Source organism: Archocentrus centrarchus, chromosome 19 (genome assembly GCF_007364275.1).
Source record: "Archocentrus centrarchus isolate MPI-CPG fArcCen1 chromosome 19, fArcCen1, whole genome shotgun sequence".
Lineage (NCBI taxonomy): Eukaryota > Metazoa > Chordata > Actinopteri > Cichliformes > Cichlidae > Archocentrus > Archocentrus centrarchus.
Window position 1 is genome coordinate 3,969,659 of NC_044364.1, and position 23,236 is coordinate 3,992,894.

At 41.7% G+C, this 23,236-nt stretch overlaps 2 protein-coding genes across 2 annotated transcripts in view; one reads left to right on the forward strand and one right to left on the reverse strand.

The window, feature by feature from the left end:
• The window catches only part of rab26 (RAB26, member RAS oncogene family), a 105,828-nt gene that overhangs the window by 13,926 nt on the left and 68,666 nt on the right, over positions 1–23,236 (reverse strand). Inside the window, exon 5 of the mRNA XM_030755161.1 lies at positions 22,063–22,115. Coding sequence (XP_030611021.1) covers positions 22,063–22,115 — 53 coding nt within the window. The remainder of the gene's footprint in view (positions 1–22,062; positions 22,116–23,236) is intronic.
• On the forward strand, positions 3,080–5,503 carry LOC115798339 (uncharacterized). Its single transcript, XM_030755160.1, has 3 exons — positions 3,080–3,118; positions 3,565–4,613; positions 5,253–5,503. The coding sequence occupies exons 2-3, from the start codon at positions 3,581–3,583 to the stop codon at positions 5,312–5,314; spliced, it is 1,095 nt and encodes a 364-aa protein (XP_030611020.1). The 5' UTR covers positions 3,080–3,118; positions 3,565–3,580; the 3' UTR covers positions 5,315–5,503.

A 23,236-nucleotide genomic window follows, 5' to 3' on the forward strand; every position in this document is an offset into this window, starting at 1 on the left:
ATGTGAAGACACATGCGGTGTACATGTGACAGCGTGTAACACATGGGCAGATTTACAACCGTGATCCAGCCAATTCTGTACAAAGACAGTCATGGGAGACCGACACTGTGTTTGGGGTCATACTGAATGTCCTGACTTTCACTTTGTTGGGTGTTTGGTTTTGATATTCAGAAAAAGAGGCAAACAACTTCAAACTGTTAGTGTAACCCATGCCAAGAAAAAAAGCAGCAGTCACTAGAAGCCAGCAGATCATGTCACGTTCTACTTTGCATATTACGACGGCTTCTTGAACCTCATGCATCTCTTCTAAATACATGAACAAAAATGTCCCGTGGTGGGTGCCTGGGTGGCTTAGTGGTGAAGCCGGCGCGGGTTCGAGTCCCGGCCTGTCGCCAATTTGCCCGCGTGTCTTCCCTTGTATCCTTCCCCCATCCTGTGGTGAAATATTTCAAAATACTTCACAACATGCATCTTCCTCATGCCAGTTTAAATAAGACTCCACAAAAAATGATGTGACTATAATTGGCAGGAAATAAGTTTTTTCCTATTTTATGACCAAGTTAGGATTCATTTTTCCATTTAGCCATTAAAATGCCCTTTAAACAACACTGTCTCAGCAGGATGTGAAATACTTCTGGACACAAATTTCCCATTTTAATTTACATGAACATAATTTTTTTTCTTCTTACTGGCTGGTCTGTGTTCAGAAACCAAAGTTTTCCAGGGCAAAGGAGTTTGCATCAGGTCATTTCACACCGACAACCACAGTTTGGTTTTGACATGAAACCGGAAATTTTGACCTTTTTTTCCCCTTAGACTTTCTTTTCCTTTTACTTGCACTTGTTTTTGGTTAGGTTCAGGCAATGAAACTACTCAGGTAGGGCCAGCTGGATACTTGATACAGTGTATTCACAAAAGTATTCTTTTACAAGAACCCGACTCTACAGGTACTACAGGTAGACCCAGAGCAAACAATATGTTCCTCTAAGCACTATTTTTTTCATTTCAGTTTGGTAGTGACTGTACACAGCACACCTTGTCACACTGTTGGCTATAAACTAAGGCCAGTGACTTCACTGATGTAATCCTGGTAGATAGTATGTTGCTATTCCTGTGCTCAGAGCTGACAAGGACTCATTTTTAACTGTGGCAAATCTGTCGATCTGATGAGCTGCTCTTCTCTCTTCTTCACCTCTACTGCAGCTCTTTTGGTGTCTCACCTACGTGTCACAATTCTAATCTCCTCCAATCCCGACTCTCCGCTCTCCTGTCATGCTCATAAAAACGAGGGAACAAAATCTGTCTTTTTTTTTTTTTGGCATAATGATCAGATGATAAACACACTGTCAATATCATCTTATTTGAACACATCAACAAATCAGTAATGTGCTGCTCGATTCCTTAAAGGATGGAGCAGCACATCACTGATTTGTTGCTCCATTCCTTAAGGGATAAAATGGGAGCTCCCCCAGTGTGCCCCGAATGATCGCATTTATGATTTACACAAATATTATCATAAGGTGTTCCTTGGAAATCATCACTTTGTTGTAATAAAAACATTTGCAAACAAAATTATCTGTAAACCAATCACAGAGCCATCTTCACCACCCTAAGAAGACTTGTGTGCTGCTACAGCAACAGGAGTCTTCCTTTGGCCTCACCTGCACCTTGTTGCTTTCACTAATTTATATATCCATAGCCAAGCTACCACTACATAACAACAATGCCAGTGCATACTCTACTGCAGCATGCTCGCACAAAATGAGTTTGTGCCATGTAGGGTAAAGTAGATCTGCTACAAAACACATTTGTGTCCTTCCTACATGTCCTTGCACATTTTTAAGTGTGTAGAGTAAAGCCCTGAAGCTTTCGTATATAGAGGATGTTGGACCCTCAGGCCGCCCTCATGAAGTCTGTTTCTGATCGTCTGGTCAGAGACCTTCACACCAGTGGCTGCAGGAGGTCATTTTGTAGCTCTGCAGTGCTCATCCTGTTCCTCCTGCACAAAGGAGCAGATCCCGGTCCTGCTGATGGGTTAAGGACCTTCTACGGTTCTGTCCAGCTCTCCTAGAGTAACTGCCTGTCTCCTGGAGTCTCCTCCATGCTCTGAGACTGTGCTGAGACACAGCAAACCTTCTGCCCCCCCCCCCCCCCCCCCCCCCCCCCCCCCCCCCCCTTAACTGACCAGATCAATATCCCAGAATTTTCAGAGTGTTCCTTTGTTAATTTTTGAGTATGTATATTTACTAAATAAAAAAGTGCTATAATAATAAAATGATCATATTCTTATTCTGCATCTTCATCTTAACCACAAATCTCATATTCATGATAGAACTAAAGGGAAACGTGAGGAAGAGTTTCTACTAACTTTGTGTCACTCCAGCCAAGGTTTTTTTTTTTTTTGTCTGGACCAAAGAGATGGACCAACCAGCTGACTGATTTTACCAACTGTTGGGCATCCACTGCTTGAGCGATGACTCAAATGCTTGAAATCCCAAATTGTTGAGACTGGTTATCTGTGAATCAGCTGCACCACACAAGCGAGGTTTTAAAATGCTCTCCAAAGACTGTGTGACATCATCTCTCACCATTTCTCTCTCTTTATATTAAAGACAGGTAGCACTCAGAACACGCCCTCAGTGGAAAAGCTCTTGGGTAAAAAATGCTGTGAATTATGACTAAAAACAGTAAAACAATAGTAAGTCATACAGTTAAAGATTTCTAGTCTAGTAGTGATTTTGAGTGGTTAGCTTCTTAGCTCAAATACCTTTCATGCAAACAACTACATACTATAATATCAGTCCACTATAATATATAATATATAATATAGTCCACTATAATATACTATATCTTATTCCATGCTATTATGAAAACAGCTGCTCCTCAAGCCTGTCTGATGGGTGTGTCTTCATGTGTACGTGTGCACAGCCAAGCACGCACACATGTGAAACGAGGACCCATGTGTGAAATGTGGGTTTCTGGGCGTTTGTTTTTGGGAAGTTGTGGTCAGATTTAGGAGGGAAACACCCACAGAGAGCTTTATTAAGACAGATGAGTGCGAGAGATTAGCTGAGAGTGAAAGAGAAGAGCGACCTGTGCGGCACTGGAGGTAAACAAGGTCTTACATTTCATATTTTGTGCTTTAACTTTAGTACAGAGTCTGTAAGTTTTAGCAGTTAATATGATGCTTAGTAAATTACTTGTATACTGATGTGGAAAGCAGTAGTACTTTTTTTTTTCTAAAACAAAGGCTTAAAAAAAGAGAAATTCATAAGTAACAAAATTGGGGAACATTGGTGAGTCATTTGACTTGATGGTCGATCAAAAAGCAAAAAATGTCATAAATTAAAAGAAAAAAGTGACGGCCCTCTCTTATGCATGTACTTCACTATATTTATTAAAGGGCAAAATAACCGACACGGTTCAGCAATAAACCGTTGTGAAAAAGCCCTGGTTGTGAAATGTGAATTTGAGAAGTCAAAACGGGCGTCTACTCTTCCTCTTTTTAAGGTGAAACATCCTGAAAGCCCCCCTCCCTCTCCGTGTGTTTTTTTTTCTTTACAGGGTTATCTACATACTAATGTCCCGCACCACCAAGATGAAAACTGCTTCCACTGCTTCTAATGGCACTTCTACCCCAGTGCTCTCTAATGGTGATGATGCTGAGTGGGGCCAGACAAGTAAAAACGTGGCCGGTGGGAATCAGGTGGTCCTCAGAAAGAAAAAGAGATGCTTCAAAGAGAGGCCAACACACAGCCAGGAGCCCAGCACAGAGCGTCCTTTGTCTGCGGTCTCCACGTCTAACTTGACCCCCAACTTTCATAAGCGATGGTGGTCGGTCCACTACTGCAGATGCGGGACCTCCCCGGTCATCATGGTGAGCAAGAACACGATGCAACCACAGCCTCCTGAGCGTAGTGTATCGCTCCCGCGATCCCTTGCAGCATCCCACGATGCAGTCAAACGCTACTCCTGCCCCCCCATGAGGAGCTTAACCTCATCAGGTCACTCCTCATCTTCCTCCACCTCCTCCACCTCCTCATCCTGCTCCTCTCCTTCTGTTAAGACGTCAGTCATCACCGGCCGCGACCCTCTCGGCTGGAAGTTGAATCCCAAATCCAGCTCCCTCAACTCCCGAGCGCGCGCTAAAAGGCTCTCCCTGCAGATTCCCCTCCCCGTAATCCCTGATCTTAACACGCCTTCGCCCAAAACCAAACCTCCCCTTAAACCCAAACCTTCACGACGACGCCACTCCGACTCAGCGGCCTTGCTCCAATCTCCAAGGAACCCTCTGCCTGCGGTGACGCTCGATGAAATCTGTGCTGTGCATCTCCGCCCGCGTGCTCTTTCAGATGAGTCTGACGATGTGTTCAGTGAGGGGAAGGAAGAAGAGGACGGGGTGACCACTCATAAAATACCACCACCTGTTCCAGGAAAAACAGCCATGGCTAGACAAATAGCACACCTTATTGCCTACTCACGCCTGCAGGGCTGCAGACCTGATACAGCTGCAAGCAGCAAAGATGAAAACATTTATGCCAGCATCATGAAGCCAAAACTGAAATATTCACATCACAATGTGACCCGTGACGGCATGCATGCAACGAAAAATGGTAAGAAGATCTCACAAAAATCATGCGATTATGAGTTAAAAGGGACAAGTCATCAATTTTATATTAGACTTCTAAAAAGTTGAGAAACTTATGACATATGTGACATACAGTAGCAGTCTGCACGTCATATGCATGAATAATCATAATCATCAATATAGAGTTGAAATATTAATGAGATATTTTGTGCTACGGGTTACAATGACTGCTGAAACAACTGAGATAATCTTGGTAGTGTTTCTCACAAACTACCCTTTGGTTTTTCTCTTCCTGTATTTAAGATGAATTCCTTACAAATGACTCTTCTAGATGTGCACTTTCAAAATAAAAGTTTTTAGGTTTAGGCACCACAAACTACTTGGTTAGGGTTAGGGGGGTTAGGGTTAGGCACTATGGTTAGGTCTGAGACTGAGAATAGGCTCTAGCTGAATAAGTTTTTTCAGAATGTAAATGCATGTTCATAAAGGTGAGTTTATCACCTCTGAGGATGACACATGACATCACCTTTGCAGAAGATCTAAGTGCAGAGCTCCGCCTGTCTTTCATGCTGATTCACTTTTGATTGATTTCCTTTACGCTGTGCTGAGATCAGATGCAGTATTTAAGTGTAAGTCGATGGTAACATTGTTTCCTGTTTTTCAGCCATGCAGCAGCTTCACATCAGCTGTGCCAGCGAGAGGTCCACCCCACACTTCCCCGGCTAAGAGATCTGACAGACAAGAAACGAGGACGTGTCTAATCATTGTCACCATTCTGTAGAAAGTAGATGGGACATGTATAGTATTTCTGATTACTCTGTCTCAACACTTTTTAATTCCTACACCAAAGAAAATACATTTTATTACTGCATTACAATTTTTTATATTTTCTCAGCATTCATTTCTTGCTCTCTGTTGAGGAGACTTTTACTTTGTTCTTTTTGTCAACTTATGGAGATGTAGTAAAAGTTGTACTGGGACTGATGATGTGCAGACGGTGCAACTCCTGCAGCTTACAAATACATAAATAAGCGTGGGTATATTTGCCTGTGTGTCATGTGTAATTCAGCTGATAGCACATTACACACAGTGTGATATTCTTCGAAGATAGACTTCGAAACAAGAAGCAACTGAAAGTGGCTGCAAGAAAAGGCCTGGCATGGCAGAGGAAGGAAACAAAGCATTTGATGAGTTAAACACAGTCTCTGTGATTTTAAATCGTGTGAATTTGACCAGTTACTTTTGAGCAGCTTAAATTGGGGGAGTAAGTACTCAATAATGCCGCCAGTGCTGCCCATCAGCCTCCTGGCAGTAAGAACGCATAATTACCAGGTCAATTAAAAACCAAATGACTAAGTAAGAAGCAGGAATATAAATATAATATAAATCACTGAGAATACTGCCACTTAAGAACTAAGTCATCTGAGATTTTTCATAGATGCACCTTTGGTAACAACTTGAACATCCTGGGTCACATTGTTCTCGATTTATCGCATTCACAAAATTGAAGGTTGGGTCCCTGCCCTGCAGGATGACGGCCGTAACCCATCAGCCTTTATAGGCTGAGGGGTAAAAGCTGCTCCAATTCCTTAACAGTTAAAATCTTTGTAAAACCCCTTTAAATGAAGCTGAACATCTGCACTTCAATTACATCGTGATTGATTTCAAATCGGCTGAGGCAGTGTACAAAGGCAAAATCACAAAATATGAGTCACTGTTGAGTCACTGAATGAGATGCCTTCTTGTAGGTGGAGGAGTGTACAGACTAAGAATAAATATGAGACTGGTAACAAATAATAGCCACAATCAACTGAATGTAATATAATGGAACTGTGTATAATAGATGAATGTTGCTGCAGTGGAGTCACCTAACCTATAGGGATTAATGGTAGAGTCCAACCAATATACAAATATTAGCTCTTTGACAATATAGTAGCATTTACAATGGCTGATAAATAAAAATGAAAAAGTAAAGAAAAGACGGTCTTCAACCAGGTTATCAGTGTGGATGTTGCATAGTCTGTCCACTAGAGGGCTCTCTGCAAACAGCCGATCCAAGCAGAGGTGAGCGCAGCATCAATGACTAATACAAGGCCTGTTGTGACAATGAAACCAGTTTATTTAAAACTGCACTGTCATATTATCTTCATGAGAATATAAATAACTACACAGCAAAAATCCGCTTATGTTTTGAGTCTGAAAAATGAAAAAAAAATTGGCCGATATGTTGGATTTTTAAATCACCAAATATGAAAATCCTATACTGGTCGGGCTCTAATTAACTCACTTTTGAAGCGAACTTCAAGTGGCAATTAGAAGAACTGCACTGTTTTGGGCCTGAACATGTTGGCTTCATTTTTCAGCCACAGAGGCTGCTGCTTATATTGAATTAACAGGAAACACATACGACTCAGTTCTTTTTCATGTCACAGATGTTGATCCTAGCCAGATTCAATACTTTTCTTTATTTAAGCTATTTTCAAAAATTCAATTTTATTTATATAGCACCAAATCACAACAAACTGTCGCCTCCAAGTGCTTTATATTATAAGGTATAAACCCTACAATAATTACAGAGAAACTCCCAACAGTCAAACGACCCCTATGAGCAGCACTTGGTGACAGTGGGAAGGAAAAAATCCCTTTTAATAGGAAGAAACCTCCAGCAGAACCAGGAGGGGGGGTCATCTGCCACAACAGGTTGAGGCTAAAGGGAGAGCCAAAAAATGATGATGAAAGAATGAGGAGTGGTTGAAGTAAACAGACGTTATTAACCAAAAGTGTATCATATTTTATTTCAGGAGAGTTTTTGAGACTTCTACATCATCATTCAACCCCCCTACCCAGAAGTAGCTAATATAATACAAATTAATACTCATATATGCAAATTATTATTTCATTGAATTGAATTTTCTGGTAATTATCTCACAGTTCAGGCTTTACCAGGTTAATGCCTGTGATAACAGTAAAATCTGGTCTAATTTCAGCAAAATCCACGGCAAAGAAATTTTTAAGTTTACTTTTGTAAGCGAAACATTAAAAAATAAATTTTAAAAAATGCAGACAGAGAAGTTTGGATGGAGTCTAGTAGAATTTTGTGAATCTGGGTTTGGTCCACTGAGATGGAGCAAAGAGGAGAGAAAACTGCAGTGCAGGCTGGAAGCAACGCTGCAGGCAGGTGAGCAGCGAGACTGCAGAATACCACATGTACACAAAAACACATGCAGAGACCACACACATCCTGCGTGTGCAAATCTGAACCTGCTGCATCTCATATTCCCTCAGGAGTTCGCAGGGAAATGATGCAGAGGATGCTGAGTTTCCTTCACCGCAGTGAGACACACACGTTAAGGAGGAGTCCATTCAGAATCATCACCATCACACCTACAGTCTGTACAGCAGCCTCGCAGCTTCAACTCGATACACCCCAAGGTAGACCTGTTATCACTGGGATTAAAGAGCTGACACATGCTGGTGGATTGACCATTACAGAAACTTAAAAAAATTATCAATCAAAAACTGACAGAATGACTTCGTCTTATCGCCCGTTTATTGTCATCTTAACGTATCAAAGTCAGTTTGGAGACAGAACAGATCTGGTCCCTGTCCTTGAAATGGACATTTCAAAGGCAAAGAGATCGCAAGCTGATTGCACGCAGTCGCAGTAATTTTGGTCTCCAGCCACCGTTTTCTCTAGTGTGGCTGTAGCCTAACAGACGTATGGCAGCAGGAGCAAAAAATTTGCCAGTGACATGTTTGTGCAAAAGGTTTTCTACACATTTCTTTTTATGAATGAGGATCATTGTTGAGTGAACTGAAAGATCAAACAGCCTTGAGGTGGAACAAACATCAGATTTAAGGTTTCACTTAAACTGAGCGATTAATAATTGAAACTTTAAGAGTAATAAATAACAAAAGTCTCAGGAGCCTAAATTAGATGGAGAAACTGGAAGAGGGGAAAAAAGGTGAAAAGGGAGAGAGGAAGCAATCTTTTTTCCCTCGGAGTGAAGAGAACAGCAGAGGCATAACATGCTGACACTCATTAGCCTGCTGGCTGTGTGTGAGTGTGTGTAAAAGTGTACATGTTAGAGTTTGCTTGGATTCAGTGCATGTGTGAGTGGTATAAGACCTATTGTTGGTGCCAAAGCAGAACGAATAAAATTATGGAAAATATGTTAGCACGAATAAAAACAGCCTTCAGTTTGTCTTCTAAGTTGAATCTAATTAACACAGGAGTTGAGTATGACTCCATGTCTATTACAGTCCATTATGACAGCTGGTTAAGTCCAGCTGTTTTGCACTTCTCTCATGCCGGCATGGCCTAAGTTTACAAAGCTGCTCCATTGTGCAGATGTACAGTAATGCACAGCACCACATTTGAAGAAACCCAAACACGGTGGTGGAGGGGTGATGATTTGGGCGCCCTGCAGTGACTGAAACAACCTTGAACTCCTCTGTACACTATTCTAGAGTCAATTGTGAGAACATCAACAGCTAAAGCTTGGGTCGTGCAACAGGACAATGATCCCGAGCACACCAACGAATCTATAACAGAATGCTGAATGGCTGGTCCAGTTAAAGCCCAGACCTCAACCTGATAGAAATGCTGTCACGGGACCTCGAAAGAGCTGTGCTTAAATGAATGCCTGCTAACCTCAATGAACTGAAGCAACACTAAAGCAGAGTGGGCCAAAATCCCTCCACAACAATGTAAGTTATTGTTGCTAAAGGTGGTCCTACAAGCCAGAGAATCATGGTGTGTGTTTAGCTTTTCACAGACTGCATATGACAATTTTCTTTTTTCACATGACTGTAGTGCAGCCTGAGCTTGAAATTCCCATGAATGGCAAATAAAAGTCCACATGTGGACTGTAGCTTGAAGATACATGCAAACCTAAAGGGTTTAGAGCCTTCTAAAATGAACTACATCTATCAACAGAATGCAAACGTTTATGTCTCGTTTTTGTCTTTTTTAATACTCCCCTGAATCTTATTATTGTATGGAACAGACTTTGGTGTAACATATGGTGTTGCAAGTTTCCTGTAGGACCCTGAGTCTTAAATGCTGATGTAAAGGCAGATGAGGACGGCCAGATGCTCTAGTGAGTACCTGAAAAGCAAATCTTATCACCAGCAGGAGCAAGACTACCTTAAAATAGATATCAGGCTTGGCTGTCAAGAAAACACAAACACACACACACACGCAAAACTACAGTAGGTTTCCACTGTTTGAGACATCTTTCCTCAAAGCTGTTAATATGTAATATTGTAGTAATTCTATAACTTTACACACAGTGCGATTAAACCCAGTGGTGGCAACGTGACAGGTTAAACTGGACCAGAACAATCCAGAACAAAGTTCCAGCACCTTTAATTAAGGAGCAATCAAATCTGATAAGCCAATGAATGCAAAACACTGTTGAGCAAGTTAATTTTTCATGGCATCCATCTTATATATATATTATATAAATAAAAAATAGGAAAATAATGACATCCCACAGTCACGCTTACACTCTCAACACATCCTCTCAACCCTGTCAGCCGTTCATGCTGCAGATGTCAATAATGCTTTTGTCATGGTAAGCATCTAGCTAATGCTACTAGAAACAGACCAAGACTAAAGGAAGTAATGTCTTTTCAATGGAAGATCATTTCTGATGCAACTTTTCAAACAGCTCAGCAGAAATGACCAAACACAAACTGTGTCTGTGCAGTGAGTCTGCGAGCTAACGGCTCAGCCGCTGTATTTTTCAGTGTTGGTGTGTGATCCTCTCAGAGATGGAGAAAGATCTTGGAAGGAGAGGAAGATGAGAGATTCTTGTCCAAAGGTAAGGACTGCTCAGCAAGTGACGTTTGATAAAATGTAAAATATAAAGGTCATTTCTGTTTTTAAAATGAGATATTAGATCTAATATTGCTGAAGTTAAGTTTTTTCCACATTTTAAAATGTCTTGGAAAACAAACTGATGTTATTAAACAGTTTAATGAAAATACTAAGCAGTTTAGTGCAGTTAGCACAGGCTAATGTAGCGGAGGCAGACTTCAAACCAACAGGTGCCTGCATCCATCTTTTTATATACAACCACAATCCCAAAAATTTTATTCACAGCAGAACATGGAAAACATATGAAAAGTTTAAACTGAGACATTTTACTATTTCATGAAAAATATTATCTCGCTGTGGCTTTGATGCAGCATCACATCTAAAAAAAAAAAAAAGTTGTAACGCGGCGACAAAAGGTTGCTTCAAAAAAACCAACAGCTGGAGGAACATTGTGCATCTAATCAGGTTAACTGTCAACAGGTCAGCAACGTGATTGGTCAGCAACGTGATTGGTCAGCAACATGATTGGGTATAAACAGAAAATCTTAGAGAGTCAAGTAGATGGTGCTAAACCGCATCCTGCAGCTTTACAAAAGCGTGGATTTGTGGCAGCAATGTTTCATGAAAACATTTGGTTTATCATGAAATGAAAAATCTGACAAAAAGACTCTATATCAGGCAAGAATGGGGCAAAATGGGGCAACGTTCCTCTTTCAAAAGTCCAGCAGTTGGTCTCCTCAGTTCCCACACACTGACCAGCTGTTGTTAAAAGAAGAGGGGATGCCACACAGTGGTAAACATGGTCCTGTCCCAACATGTTGCTGTCTCCAAACTTTCATATCTTTTTCTTAAAATGGTAAATTTTCTCAGGTTGAACACTTGATATGTTTCCTATATTCTCCTGAGAATAAAATGGGTTTATGAGATTTGCAAACATTGCCTCCTGTTTTTATTTGCATTTTATTAGACGCCACAAACAAGAAACTGATGTGCCTGAGAAACAATGCTCATACACTGCTTTATTCTCCTTTCTCACACTAACAGAGATAATATATTATGTTGTACTCAACATGACTTTAAACTAGAGACACCATAAACTCGTCAGAAAGAGATTTATGAGGTCATTTCCCCATAGAGTTCTGCACAGTCTCCCTTCTGAATCCAGAGGAGTCACCCGCTGCTGGCCACTGGATGGTATGCACACTGCCTTCACTTTTTAGATGCAGAAGCAATTTTGGTTTTGATCCAATCTGTGTGCAAAGTACACAAACCCAGAAAAAGCCATACCCCAGCCACAGGGTGACAGCCTACTTTAAACTCGTGTAAATTCGAGCTTCTAAAGCACACGGATCATTTCAAGTTGACCATTTTCATCAGAAAATTGGTCGGGTGAACATTTTCCCGCCTACGATGGTGCCAAACGGTCCTCCTGAATGTTCCTTCCCATTTCATATATTCATATGTCTTCTCAGCGTGGTGCTACATCTTGAAAATTAATTTAATCTTAATAAACAGAAAGCAGTCATTGCACAGTTGGGTTGCTCTACATATGTAAACAGGATTATTTGGCGTGCAGCATGTGTCTGTGTAAACACCGCTGTGCGACTGTAAGTCAAGAGGCAACAGCACATGCAGGGGCATTAGTGTGTACGCTCCTCTTCCAGCTCCTTCACATTCTGCAAAAAAAGCCAAATACAGATGGAGGCATTAAAGTTTCTGTCAAATTCCCCTGAAAAGCCGAGTAACCAATTAGCCACCAGGATTTCACATCTTAATCGGCCATTTCTTGTCTTTTACATATTCATAGGACACACACTGGCCTTTTCAAGCTGTTTTCTAACTGCTGTCTGATAAACTGACGACTGCAGGAATGTTTTCTGCCAAAAATACTGTTATCATGGGAGAAGAGAGCGAAAAGATAACTTGGTTTAAAGAAGATGCAACCTTGACAGAAGGGAGCGAGCAAATAAACAGAGGAGAAACAGAGAGTATCGGGGCTGGAAGGGGAGACGGAGAAAAATCAGCAAATTTACTCATGTGTCAAAGAGAGAGAAGGAAGGAGGAAGGACAAACATTTATTTGATTTGGTGCTGTAAACAGGCAGAGAGTGATCGAGTGTGTCTGCATTGTTAATGTGCTACTTGGCAAAGGAGAGGGCCTTGAAGAGCAAACCCCTGTCTGCCAATCAGCATTATTGTTTTCTCTGTTTTATCTGCACCCGAGACATTTTAGGCATCCCTGCAGCTCAATCAAAGCAAATTGGTACAGATTATGAACTTTTATGCTGCTACTAGAGGAGCTGTGATGGAAATTACTGCAAAAGAATTCAACCAATTCAATGGCACATTTTTTTTTTTTTTACTTATTAGGCTCTCCTCTTGCTTGATACCTCAAATATTTCAGATATATATATTATTGGTTCAGTTTCAGTTTTCTTACATAGACAAATAAATGTCTGTGAACAGTCTGTGTTGAAAGGGGTCCTGTTATTCTCATTCCTCAACTCAAGTAGCTTTGCATGATTCAAAGTTCAAAATATCCATATTTATTTTATGCTGAGCCTTGGTTCATTAACTGTCTGAAACAAGCTACCCCTCCCCCCCGTTAAGCTACCTGTCCATCGGATTGGGTGCCCCTTGCAAACAGAAGGTTTGAACTGCAGGTGGGTGGGGCTCCTGTGCTCACAGAACTGTGTGCTTGAGATATGACAGTAGTAAGAAACTCTGAAGGTTTTCTGTGCACCGTCATCCATTCCATGTTTGATATGAGCAACGACCACAGTAAGAGTGTACGGATATATATGACGATAACAGGGGAAAGCACAATAAGCCCAAATGATCAGTGCACCCAACTGTATAAACACCACCTTTCCCACAGTTTGTGGCCTAATTTGTGTTGACAACAGTGTAAAAATGGTGTTAAAAAGTCTTATTAGACCTCTACTCTGATTTGGTAACTGGCTTGAGACATTGCTGGTGTTTCATGCCTGCTAAATGTATGCCCGGCTGATTTCGCATGCCTTTTAGATGACAGAGCGCCCACAATGTGCTTGCTGCCATTTCAGTGGAACTTAAGGTACACTGCCAATTTTCAGACACACATATCAGTACAACGGCACAAATTACCAAATTATACTGCTACTAGAGCGGCTCACAGCAGCAGCATTTTGGATGAATGAATCATCATTCATGTAAAACAGCAATCAGTGATAATAATTACTTGTCTCAAACAGGAGGTCTGAATGTGAATAGCATTCAAGTCTCATATTAGCTTCAGTTTAACTTTTAAACCCGATAAGGACCTCGTCTAAAATTTGCTTTGAGAGTCTTCACAGTGAGAATGGATGGCTTCAGGGCCGGTGCACATGGGAAGAATGATTAAGCAATCGATAAATATTCCAATAAATTAACAGGCATTGCATTAAGATGGGACCACACGGCATATGCAAAAGAATGCACTAATTCAGTTTGCAAAGACTTTTCTCGCTGCCTTTAGTCTTCTCCCTAAACATTCAGCTGGCAGTGTGCCCGCTGACACCGAGTGTACATCACATTGATTTTTACTTTACTGTTGAGGTAATCTTTTAAACAACAAAGCCCCCCCCACACACACAACGAGAAGGCTTGCAGTGATTTAATGATTTAATGATTTTTTTTTTCTTCTGTGACCTCTGTGTCCAAGCGCGTTGGTCAATACCAATAAAATCTGCCTGTGCGTGTGTGCGTGCTGCTGCTGCCTTTGTACGTATGTGTTCGAGTGTGTGATTTGCATGTCAGCGTAAATCTTTAGTGCATGGTGCCGCAGTAGCAGCTGTAAAGCCCTGATATGAGGCTGTAAAGCATTCGAGGCGTCTGGCTACTGAAAAATTACAACTTTATTTAGTATGAATAATGGAGCCTGAAAAGCTTTTATCTGGCTGCTCCCAACAGTAGTCCTGTCCTTCAGTGATGCAGGTCATTCTTCTCTGAGTATTCGAGGCACATTTGAGTTTCATATTGATAAAAATCATAAGACCACACAAACTGAAGCACGTGCAGTATGATATTACCCCACCTGAGGTGGGTGCAAAGAGACACAATCCAGTCGAACAGGTTTGTGATGGCGGTGGAAAAAAAAAACGATCCCAAGTGCAATTGTGCACCTGTTGGCATGACAACCAGCAAAACACAGCATCATCAACATGTCCTTGTTCATATGGTTTATGGTTCCCGACAGTGTAGGTGTCAGTGGAGACACAATATACTGAACAACAGAGAGGCAGAGGTCTGACAGTCTGAGGACCAAAAAAATTAGAGAAAGTTTAGAAATCCTGTCGCCTGCCTGATGATTTCCATCATCTGTTAAAGAGGCTTTTTTGTCACTCCTCAAGTATACACTGTATCTGTGTGCTATACACTATTTTTACTGTTAGAGTTAGTATGCAAACAGTTTACCTTCAATACTTTAAAAGACGATGAGAGTTCAGGATTTTATACTCAGTGACTCCTCAGACACGGACAGACTGTGGTGGAAAAGGCTTCTACAATATTCAGCAACTGACGCATGAGAGAGATTAGCTGGGTTGGAAAGTGATGATGCCAGTAAAATATGCATTTTCTCTTTCCTCGTGAGCTACACTGGTGATATATTTTTTAACTTTATAAACGCATCATTTGCTCAGCATCTTTCTTACCTTAAACGGAGCTTTTCCTGAAAACTGAGCGGATTAGCTGGCACGGCGAGGGTCGCCGTCTTTTTGATTTCTTATTTGCCACTAACTTGATCTGTGACTGAATTTAAATTTCAACGTGACCGAAAGCACAGCAGAGCGGAGCTGCTCTCATTAATCTGTTAATTAATCTGATCTTATGAAATAATTACTGAGCAGGAGTTCTCTAAACCTCTGCTGTGTCTGTAAACTGGACAGTCTGTGGACACACCTTGTCACCTAAGCTAGCTAGCATCTGCTTCTATTTACTGTATATAAAGCCATCTTTTCTTCCAAATATGGTGAGTTATGGCTTAAAATAAATAAATCAATAGAGGGGCTCAAGAAGCTGATGTCTCCTGATTGAAAGCAAAACAGAAACAGGAAAAAAAGGGGGGCAGAAAAGAGGAAGAAGAGATCAAATCTGTGATTCTAGACTGAAAAGGAGGAAGGATGAAGAAAAGAAACACATGGGAGACCCCACGAGAGAGAATTGTAGATGGACAGGACAGGGGGGGGCTGTCTCTCCAGCTGAGGCTCTGCTGCTAATGGATTCACACCATGGGTGACATACAGGGTGCTGAAGTAGCCTCACAGAGCCGCGTGCCCCCCGACTGCATTTATCTCTGTTGAAGCTCAAACAGATGATCTGCAAACATCTCGTCCATGTCGTCTTTGTCCATCACAACAATAACTTTGACTTATTAAAAGTGGTTCTCAGTTTTAAACAGCTTGTTTGAAGAATGCATACAAAATTTAAAACAATTATTTTACTTGAATAAAAGCAGCTGTTTTATAAAAATCCTCAGTTTTTACTGCATTCGGATTTTTAATCAACTAGATGTATAATTCCCAAAATGCAGGCAAAACAGTGCTGCTTAAAGTGTTACATTTAGTACAGAGGTGCTTCATTTCTACATTTGTATCCACTGTTGTGTAGACTGCAGTTAAAGCTACTTGCTCACTTTAATGTGAAGCGTTAGCAGCAACGACAGCAGTTCAACAGCATCTTGATGATTTGGTTTGAAACCTAGCTGATCCCCACAGAGTTACACACATGTCTGCAGCCTGTTAGATCAACAGTTTGGGATTTTAGCCACATAATTCTCATGTTCATGACAAATGCATGGGGGGGGTTACTTTGAGCTGTGTGAATTAAGGCATGCCACAAACTCAAGCTTGGTCAGCCATCCCTGTCTGTCAGCTGATAACAGCTGATGGCCGTGTCAGTCCACATCAGTTGAGAGCTCAGCTGCTGTGAGCCGCTTTACAACCCATCCCCTCCTTATCTCGCCGTGTCTGACTCAATCAGTGCAACGGCGAGCAGATGTGCGCTTTCCATCCTTCCACAAAATATAAATTACTGCAAATGAAAATAAAAATGTAGTTTGGCAAATAAATATTGCAGTTAAGTCAATAAATAGACCGTCTAAGAACTCCTTGCACTGTTTAAGAGACATCTGTCTGAGGTGCACTTTGCTGACCAGAGCTGCCACTGTTAGCTGATAGCGTTAGCTAATGACAGCTGCTCTGCTGATGATATATACAGTCTATGCTGTAGTGGGCATGGAGCCAGGACAACATGCAGTAAAGGTGACCATGATTTCAGCGCTGCTGGACTGCAAACAGGACCGCTTCTCTTCCCACAACAGCCAAATACTAGAAACAGGTAAGAGTGAAGAACACGGCGCCCCATGAACCTTATACAATCCACGGCGCCCTGTGAACCTTATACAAATCACGGTGCCCTGTGAACCTTATACAATCCATGGCGCCCTGTGAACCTTATACAATCCACGGTGCCCTGTGAACCTTATACAATCCACGGTGCCCTGTGAACCTTATACAATCCACGGCGCCCTGTGAACCTTATACAATCCAGGGCGCCCTGTGAACCTTATACAATCCACGGCGCCCTGTGAACCTTATACAATCCACGGTGCCCTGTGAATCTTATACAATCCACGGCGCCCTGTGAACCTTATACAATCCACGGCGCCCTGTGAACCTTATACAATCCACGGTGCCCTGTGAACCTTATACAATCCAGGGCGCCCTGTGAACCTTATACAATCCACGGCGCCCTGTGAACCTTATACAATCCACAGCGCCCTGTGAACCTTATACAATCCACAGCGCAAATAAAGATGAGGGAGTGTGGGTGTCTGCATTTTGAGCGTTGTAATTAGAACTAATGAACACTAATGAACCCAAATTACCTTTGTGTGGGTGCCTGTTTCTCAGACTGTCGTGGCTCTCCGTGCTGAGCAGGTGTGCTCTCTCAGGCCTCTGAAGGGATTAGGGCTTGCAGTAGTACACACACACACACACACACACACACACACACACACACACACACACACACACACACACACACACACACACACTCCAACTGTCCTCAAGCATCCTACTGTGTTTGCATCTGCTCTCGAGCATTAAAGCTGTTTTGTTTGTGTTTTTGTTTGTTTTTGTTTGGGGGGGGGGGGGGGGGGGGGGGGCTGATGCTGAGAGCTATAAAAACACCCAACACTCTGAAACATGCACAAATCTCTGTGGAGAGGAGGGTGGATGCTTTACACAAGTAGCACACATGGCAAATTGCTCTGCATAGTCTTGAGACAAATCATGACAGGCTAATGAGGATTTATCATCTGATGTGAAATGATAACAGTGCTACTGCCTCATAACTTTAAATTAAGCAAAAAATAATTCAGCAAATCAAGCAGTCATGTCTAATACTTTGGCGTGTGGCTTAATACCGTTTGTATCTCTCCTGGTATAATCTCCAGTTTGTATTTTAAAAGCTTTCTGGCGTTCTGTTTCTGTGGCTTTGACTGCTACATGAACACCTGGCAGACTGATCTGAGGTGCTCCTGCAGCTCTCTGGAGAAGGGAAACAAGACCCACGAGCATTTCATGTATCTGTGGGCCTTTTTGAAGAAGACACAACAAACGGATAACAAAATGGACTATATAATACACCTGCTGCTAACACAGGTAACATCGCTTTTATTGACAATAGAGTTTCTTGTCATTTTTTAAGTCATCTTGAGCAACAGTTTCTTCAGGCCTCCCATTGGCTGCTTTTTCACTCATTTTCAGTCCAGTCTGTATCATCGGGTAATTTGTTACTAGCAGCCTGGAACAAAAAGCATGTAATTTGTTCCCATGAGAAAAAAAAATAACAGTTTAACACAGTTTGACAGGCATAAAAATAGAAAACTGGACAAGTGGAGGACAAAAGAAGTGACAGGTCTAAAACACTGGCTACAGAAAATGACTGGAATCTGAAAGTCATGTCCTTAAGAAATAGGGGGAAAAAAAAGACCTGACACAGGACCTGAGAGATGTATGGAGATGTATGGAGGAGGTCAGGAGAGGAGTAAAACAGAGAGTGCTGACAGCCATCTATAAAGCACAGTGGAGGGTCTGTCAAATTTCAGTCAGCGGTGCTGGGGATCTCATCAAAGGTGATTGAATTATGAATGCAAAAGGTACAATGACCCCAAACACACTGCCAATCCAGTAAAAGCATTCCTGGATAGAAAAACACATCATCAGTGATGGATCGGCCTCCCCAGAGCCCGGACCTCAACATTACTGAAGCAGTGTGGGATCATCCTGACAGAGAACAGAAGAAAAGGCAGAAACATCCAAAGAAGAGCTTTGAATGTCCTTCAAGAAGCCTGGAGAATTATTCCTGAAGACTGAATTACAGGAAAGCTGCCTCAGAGAGTTCGGGGCACCTAATTCCCAGTTTCCTAGCCTAATATAAAGAAATGAGTGGTGACTCGTGACTTTCATACAGTACTGTATAACAAAACAACTCATCAGATTTTCAAGTTCTAAAAATGGAAAGAGAGAAACCTACTAAAGGAAAGAAAAAAACAGTAACATTACAGAAAGTGTAAAATTACAGCCAGGTTTTTACACTCACTACAACAACAGTCTGGCTCTTATTTAAAGAACGGGGACCTAAGGGAGCCCGATCGCTCACAAACACATGCTTGGGGAAATTAATCATGGCAGGAGCAAATTAGATTTCAGAGGACTCCAAAAAAAAAAAAAAAAAAAAAAAGAGTTGTGGATGTTCATCAGGATTGAAAGGCATACAAAACCATCTCTAAAGGGTTTGAGCTCGACCAAACCACAGTGATACACACTCTGTGCACATGACAGAAATTCAAGACCAATGTCACCCTCTCCAGGAGTGGCTGATCAGTGAGAGCAATTAACAGTGAGTCACAGTCTGAGGGGCCACAAAGGAACCATGGATAACTCCTAAGCAACTAAAGGCCTCTTTCATTTTGGCCAATGTTAAAGTTTATTCACCATCAGGACCAATCATGGTGTGCACACCGCTGCCCTTCACATGAACAGGACTGAAGGCTGTTTGAGAAATGCTTTGTGTGTGTGCTACTCTCTCTGAGTGACAATAAACTTCTGGCACTCAAGTGGACAGAAAAGAAATGCCCTGGGTATGTCTTAACATTTTCTTTTTTAGCCTTTTTTCCCCCTTTGAGATTAAAAATGTCCTTTCTAAGAGCCTGGCCAAGGCAGCAGTCATGGAAACTTACACTTTAAAAAGTGGCCTAAACAGCATAATGCACAAAAATCCACAACACGATAACTTATTTACTTAAAACACAGAAACCTCCAAAGGAAAAAAAACAAAAAAAAAAACCATCCACTTGCCTTGTTCACCACATTCTCTGTGACACCCTTAAATTCCTGACTGGATGTGCAGTCCTGTGAAAAACTAAGTACACCGCATTATTCAGTGGCTGCTAGAAGCACCTTCAGCAACAATAACATGAAGTAATAATTTCTGTTATCAGTCTCTCTCATCATTGTGGAGGAATTCTGACCCCCTCATCGTTGCAACTTTGCTTCGGTTCACTGACGATTGCAGGCATTTGTTTATGCACAGCTATCTGGACTTTGATTGGGCAATTGCAACAACTTCATTCTTTTCTTTTGTAGCCATTCTGTTGTAGATCTGCTGTGCTTGGGATCATCGGCTTGTTGCATGAACCAATTTCAGCCAAGATTTAGCTTGGACAACTCAATGACTGGGAGGTGCCCAGGTCCCCCGGCTGCAAAACAAGCCCAAATCCTCACCCCTCCACCACCACGCTGACGGTTGATATGAGGCACTTGTGCTGATATGATGCGTTTGGCCACCACACTGCCACCACACTGTTGCAAAAGATAACATTTTTTTTCAGTACCTGAAACACACTGAATACCCTGCCAAAGCACAAAGCTGGTACAAATCACTCCATGGGTATTAATCCACAGCAGAAAAAAAGTCTCCAACAACTTCACGATTACTCCTGTAACTAGAATGAATTTAAATGAATAAAAAATAAAGTCTCTAATTTCAAGGCTTACATCTTCAGTAACAATCAACTGGCTAAAAGTGAGCGTCACAGACAAGATTGGGAACATTTGTATGTTGTATTTATCCATGGTTGGTTCCAGCATTCGTTGCCAGTATTCAAATTTCCATATACCCAACAGAGAGCTATTTAATGGGAGGCATAATGATGGTAAGCGGCTGTTTGGACAGAAGCTAAGCTCTGTGTCTCTTTCTCTCTGGGGACTCCTCTTCCTTCCGCTGCTAATGAAGGCATTTGCACACCTACACACACACACCTGTGTGAGCGCAAGAGCATGTTAAGGTCACACTGGTAGCCCCATGCATCCATAGTTGCACGCACACACATACATCAGGTGTAAGTGGCTCAGTCCTGCCAGATGGCTGTGGAACCATTCCTCTGCTTGATGTGTGAGATACTCACTTTTTTAACAGGCGTCTTCTGCTCTTAACTCTGCCCTGTGTTAATCAAAGCAGAATCGTGCACCTACGAGGCACGGTGGGGAGAGGCACCAAATGAGGCAGGAAATGGCCGGAAAAATCGCAGTGGGAACTGAGTTCAGATGACAGACAGGCTGCCACTTCAAAGAGATGCATCCATTTGAGATAAAAGTTTTGTAATCTGCACCCCAGTGCTCTTCAACTTTGTCCCCTCCCTTCATTTGGTGTTACTGTGGTCATCCTCAGCTCTCCTATGATCATCGCCATCATCTCCATCTGATCCGTGCTCTGAGCATGAGGCAGAATACGGGATTATACGGCTTAACTTTGAAGACGGCTTGGAAAACTAATGTAATCAAATGCAATTTTTTTTACCAGACAGGAACAGCATCTTTGTAATTCTGCTTTGTTTACATGAAAGGAAACAATTTGGAACTAGACAGGAATTGATGTTCAGAGAGACAGCCAACTGCCAGTACGTGGGAAGAAAGTCAATGAATAATGAAACGACCTCCTAAGTCTCAGTAACATATAATAAAGCTATTTATCATGCCTGGTACCCCGGGGCTGGTCACGAAGGCAGCTTGTCATTAAAAACGAGCAGATGTCCGTACCTCAGGAGGAGTCTTATAGCTTTTCCTGAGGTATCCAGATATGTTTCCAAGGCAAATGAGATAATCCAGCTAAAACATTAGATGGAATCCCCTATTAATGGTTTTTGTATTTGATAGAGCAGATACTCAAAGATCCTTGCAGACATTTGAGTGTTACTCGGAGGCAAACTCTAACCCTCTAATATCTCCCTTTCTTTAAGCTCCTTGTAAATGTCTGAGAGACACTCTTAGAGTAAAGGAATCCTAACCCTCAGACATCTGCTCTGCTTCATGCTCCTGGTAGGGAGCTCCCCTCCACCTGCAGGTTAGTGTAATTTCACCACAGCCAAAAATTCCTAGTTAGTGCCGTTAAATTGCTGGTCCAGTACATCATCCATATCATCTCTGCTTGTGAATAAGGTAATGCTCAAACTCAGACCAGTTTGCATGAAAAAAAAAAAACAAAAAACGGATCAACATCTTTTCAAAAACTTAAGAAAAATAGGGTGAAACTGTCAGACAGGGGAGGCCAAGTGAATTTGATCTTACCCTGATGTTGTCGAAGGATGCTTTGTTAGTGACGTCATACAGAAGGAGCAGAGCTGAGGAGAGAAAATCAAGAGGACATATTGAAATGTGATCAAATCGCAGCCATTTTCTAACAAATCAGTGTCACAATTCTGATTTCAGTAGTTCCCAAAATTAAAAATGATCAGACTATTTAACACAGTTTACCATCCAGAAAGTACCCTCTTATAATGTACCTCTTTTCTACGACAGCAGTGACACAATCAGCAAGCTGACTACTGAATTCCCTGCTGCAGTCCCTCACAGTCACTGACGTTACTCAGGCCCAGCAAATGTGTGGCAGGTGCCAGTAATAGCCTTGTTTTTCAGTGGAAATGCACTGCATAGGTTCAACCCACAGCCTAGGTTGGAAAGAGGTCATCTGGACAGTTTCCTATTGGTGGTGCCAATTTTTCTGCTTTCACAAAGCTGTTGCAGTGGTCCCCTCAATGCAGCTGGTAATGAAATAGCCAACACAGATTTTGGAGTGACCACTGGTACAGCCTGGCCTTCAAAACACGGTGAGAATAATTTGATCCAGTTAAATTTGTGAGATCAGAGCATCCGGAAACCGGCACAAGCTTTTCGGAGTTACCACTAATGATCGAGAGGAAAGCAAAGTGGAAACTCCAAATTGAAGTGGCCATGACTTGAGATGAGGTCTTTTCTAAAATCATGACACGGGAATGTCTGAATTCGTTTAATTCAAATCACCAGCAAATCTTTCTGAATTTGTTTCCTTTCAATTTTCTCAGCTTTTGCTCACGCAACAGAAAATAATGTAGCTATTTGATGGCAATGATGACGAGGTTTCAGTGACACGTGCAGCTGTTTTTTCCTTTATATCCTCCTCCAAATGTCACAGTAGCAGACAGATTAAAGAAGTCTGTATGAATAATGAATATTGAGGGTTTTATCCAAACAAGTTTCGCAGAACTCTGCAAAGTCTAATTAGATTTGCTAACAAAAGGTCAGCTTAGATGCATGTGGGAAATTCTGTCATCTGCGTTAACCATAGGACCATAACTACATGCAAGAATACACCAAAAAAATTTCACGCGTCATATTGCCTGACAAATTGAACTGTTGCATACTGTATATGAATGTTTCTGCAATTTTCCTATAAATTTATGCATTACAAGAAATATTCTCCACA

What these genes read in the sequence shown, in the direction of transcription:
- LOC115798339 (XM_030755160.1), top strand. Translation starts at nt 3,581, where the DNA reads ATGTCCCGCACCACCAAGATGAAAACTGCTTCCACTGCTTCTAATGGC. An exon ending in CATGCATGCAACGAAAAATG is followed by an intron (nt 4,614 to 5,252) that starts GTAAGAAGATCT and finishes CCTGTTTTTCAG; the next exon opens with CCATGCAGCAGCTTCACATC.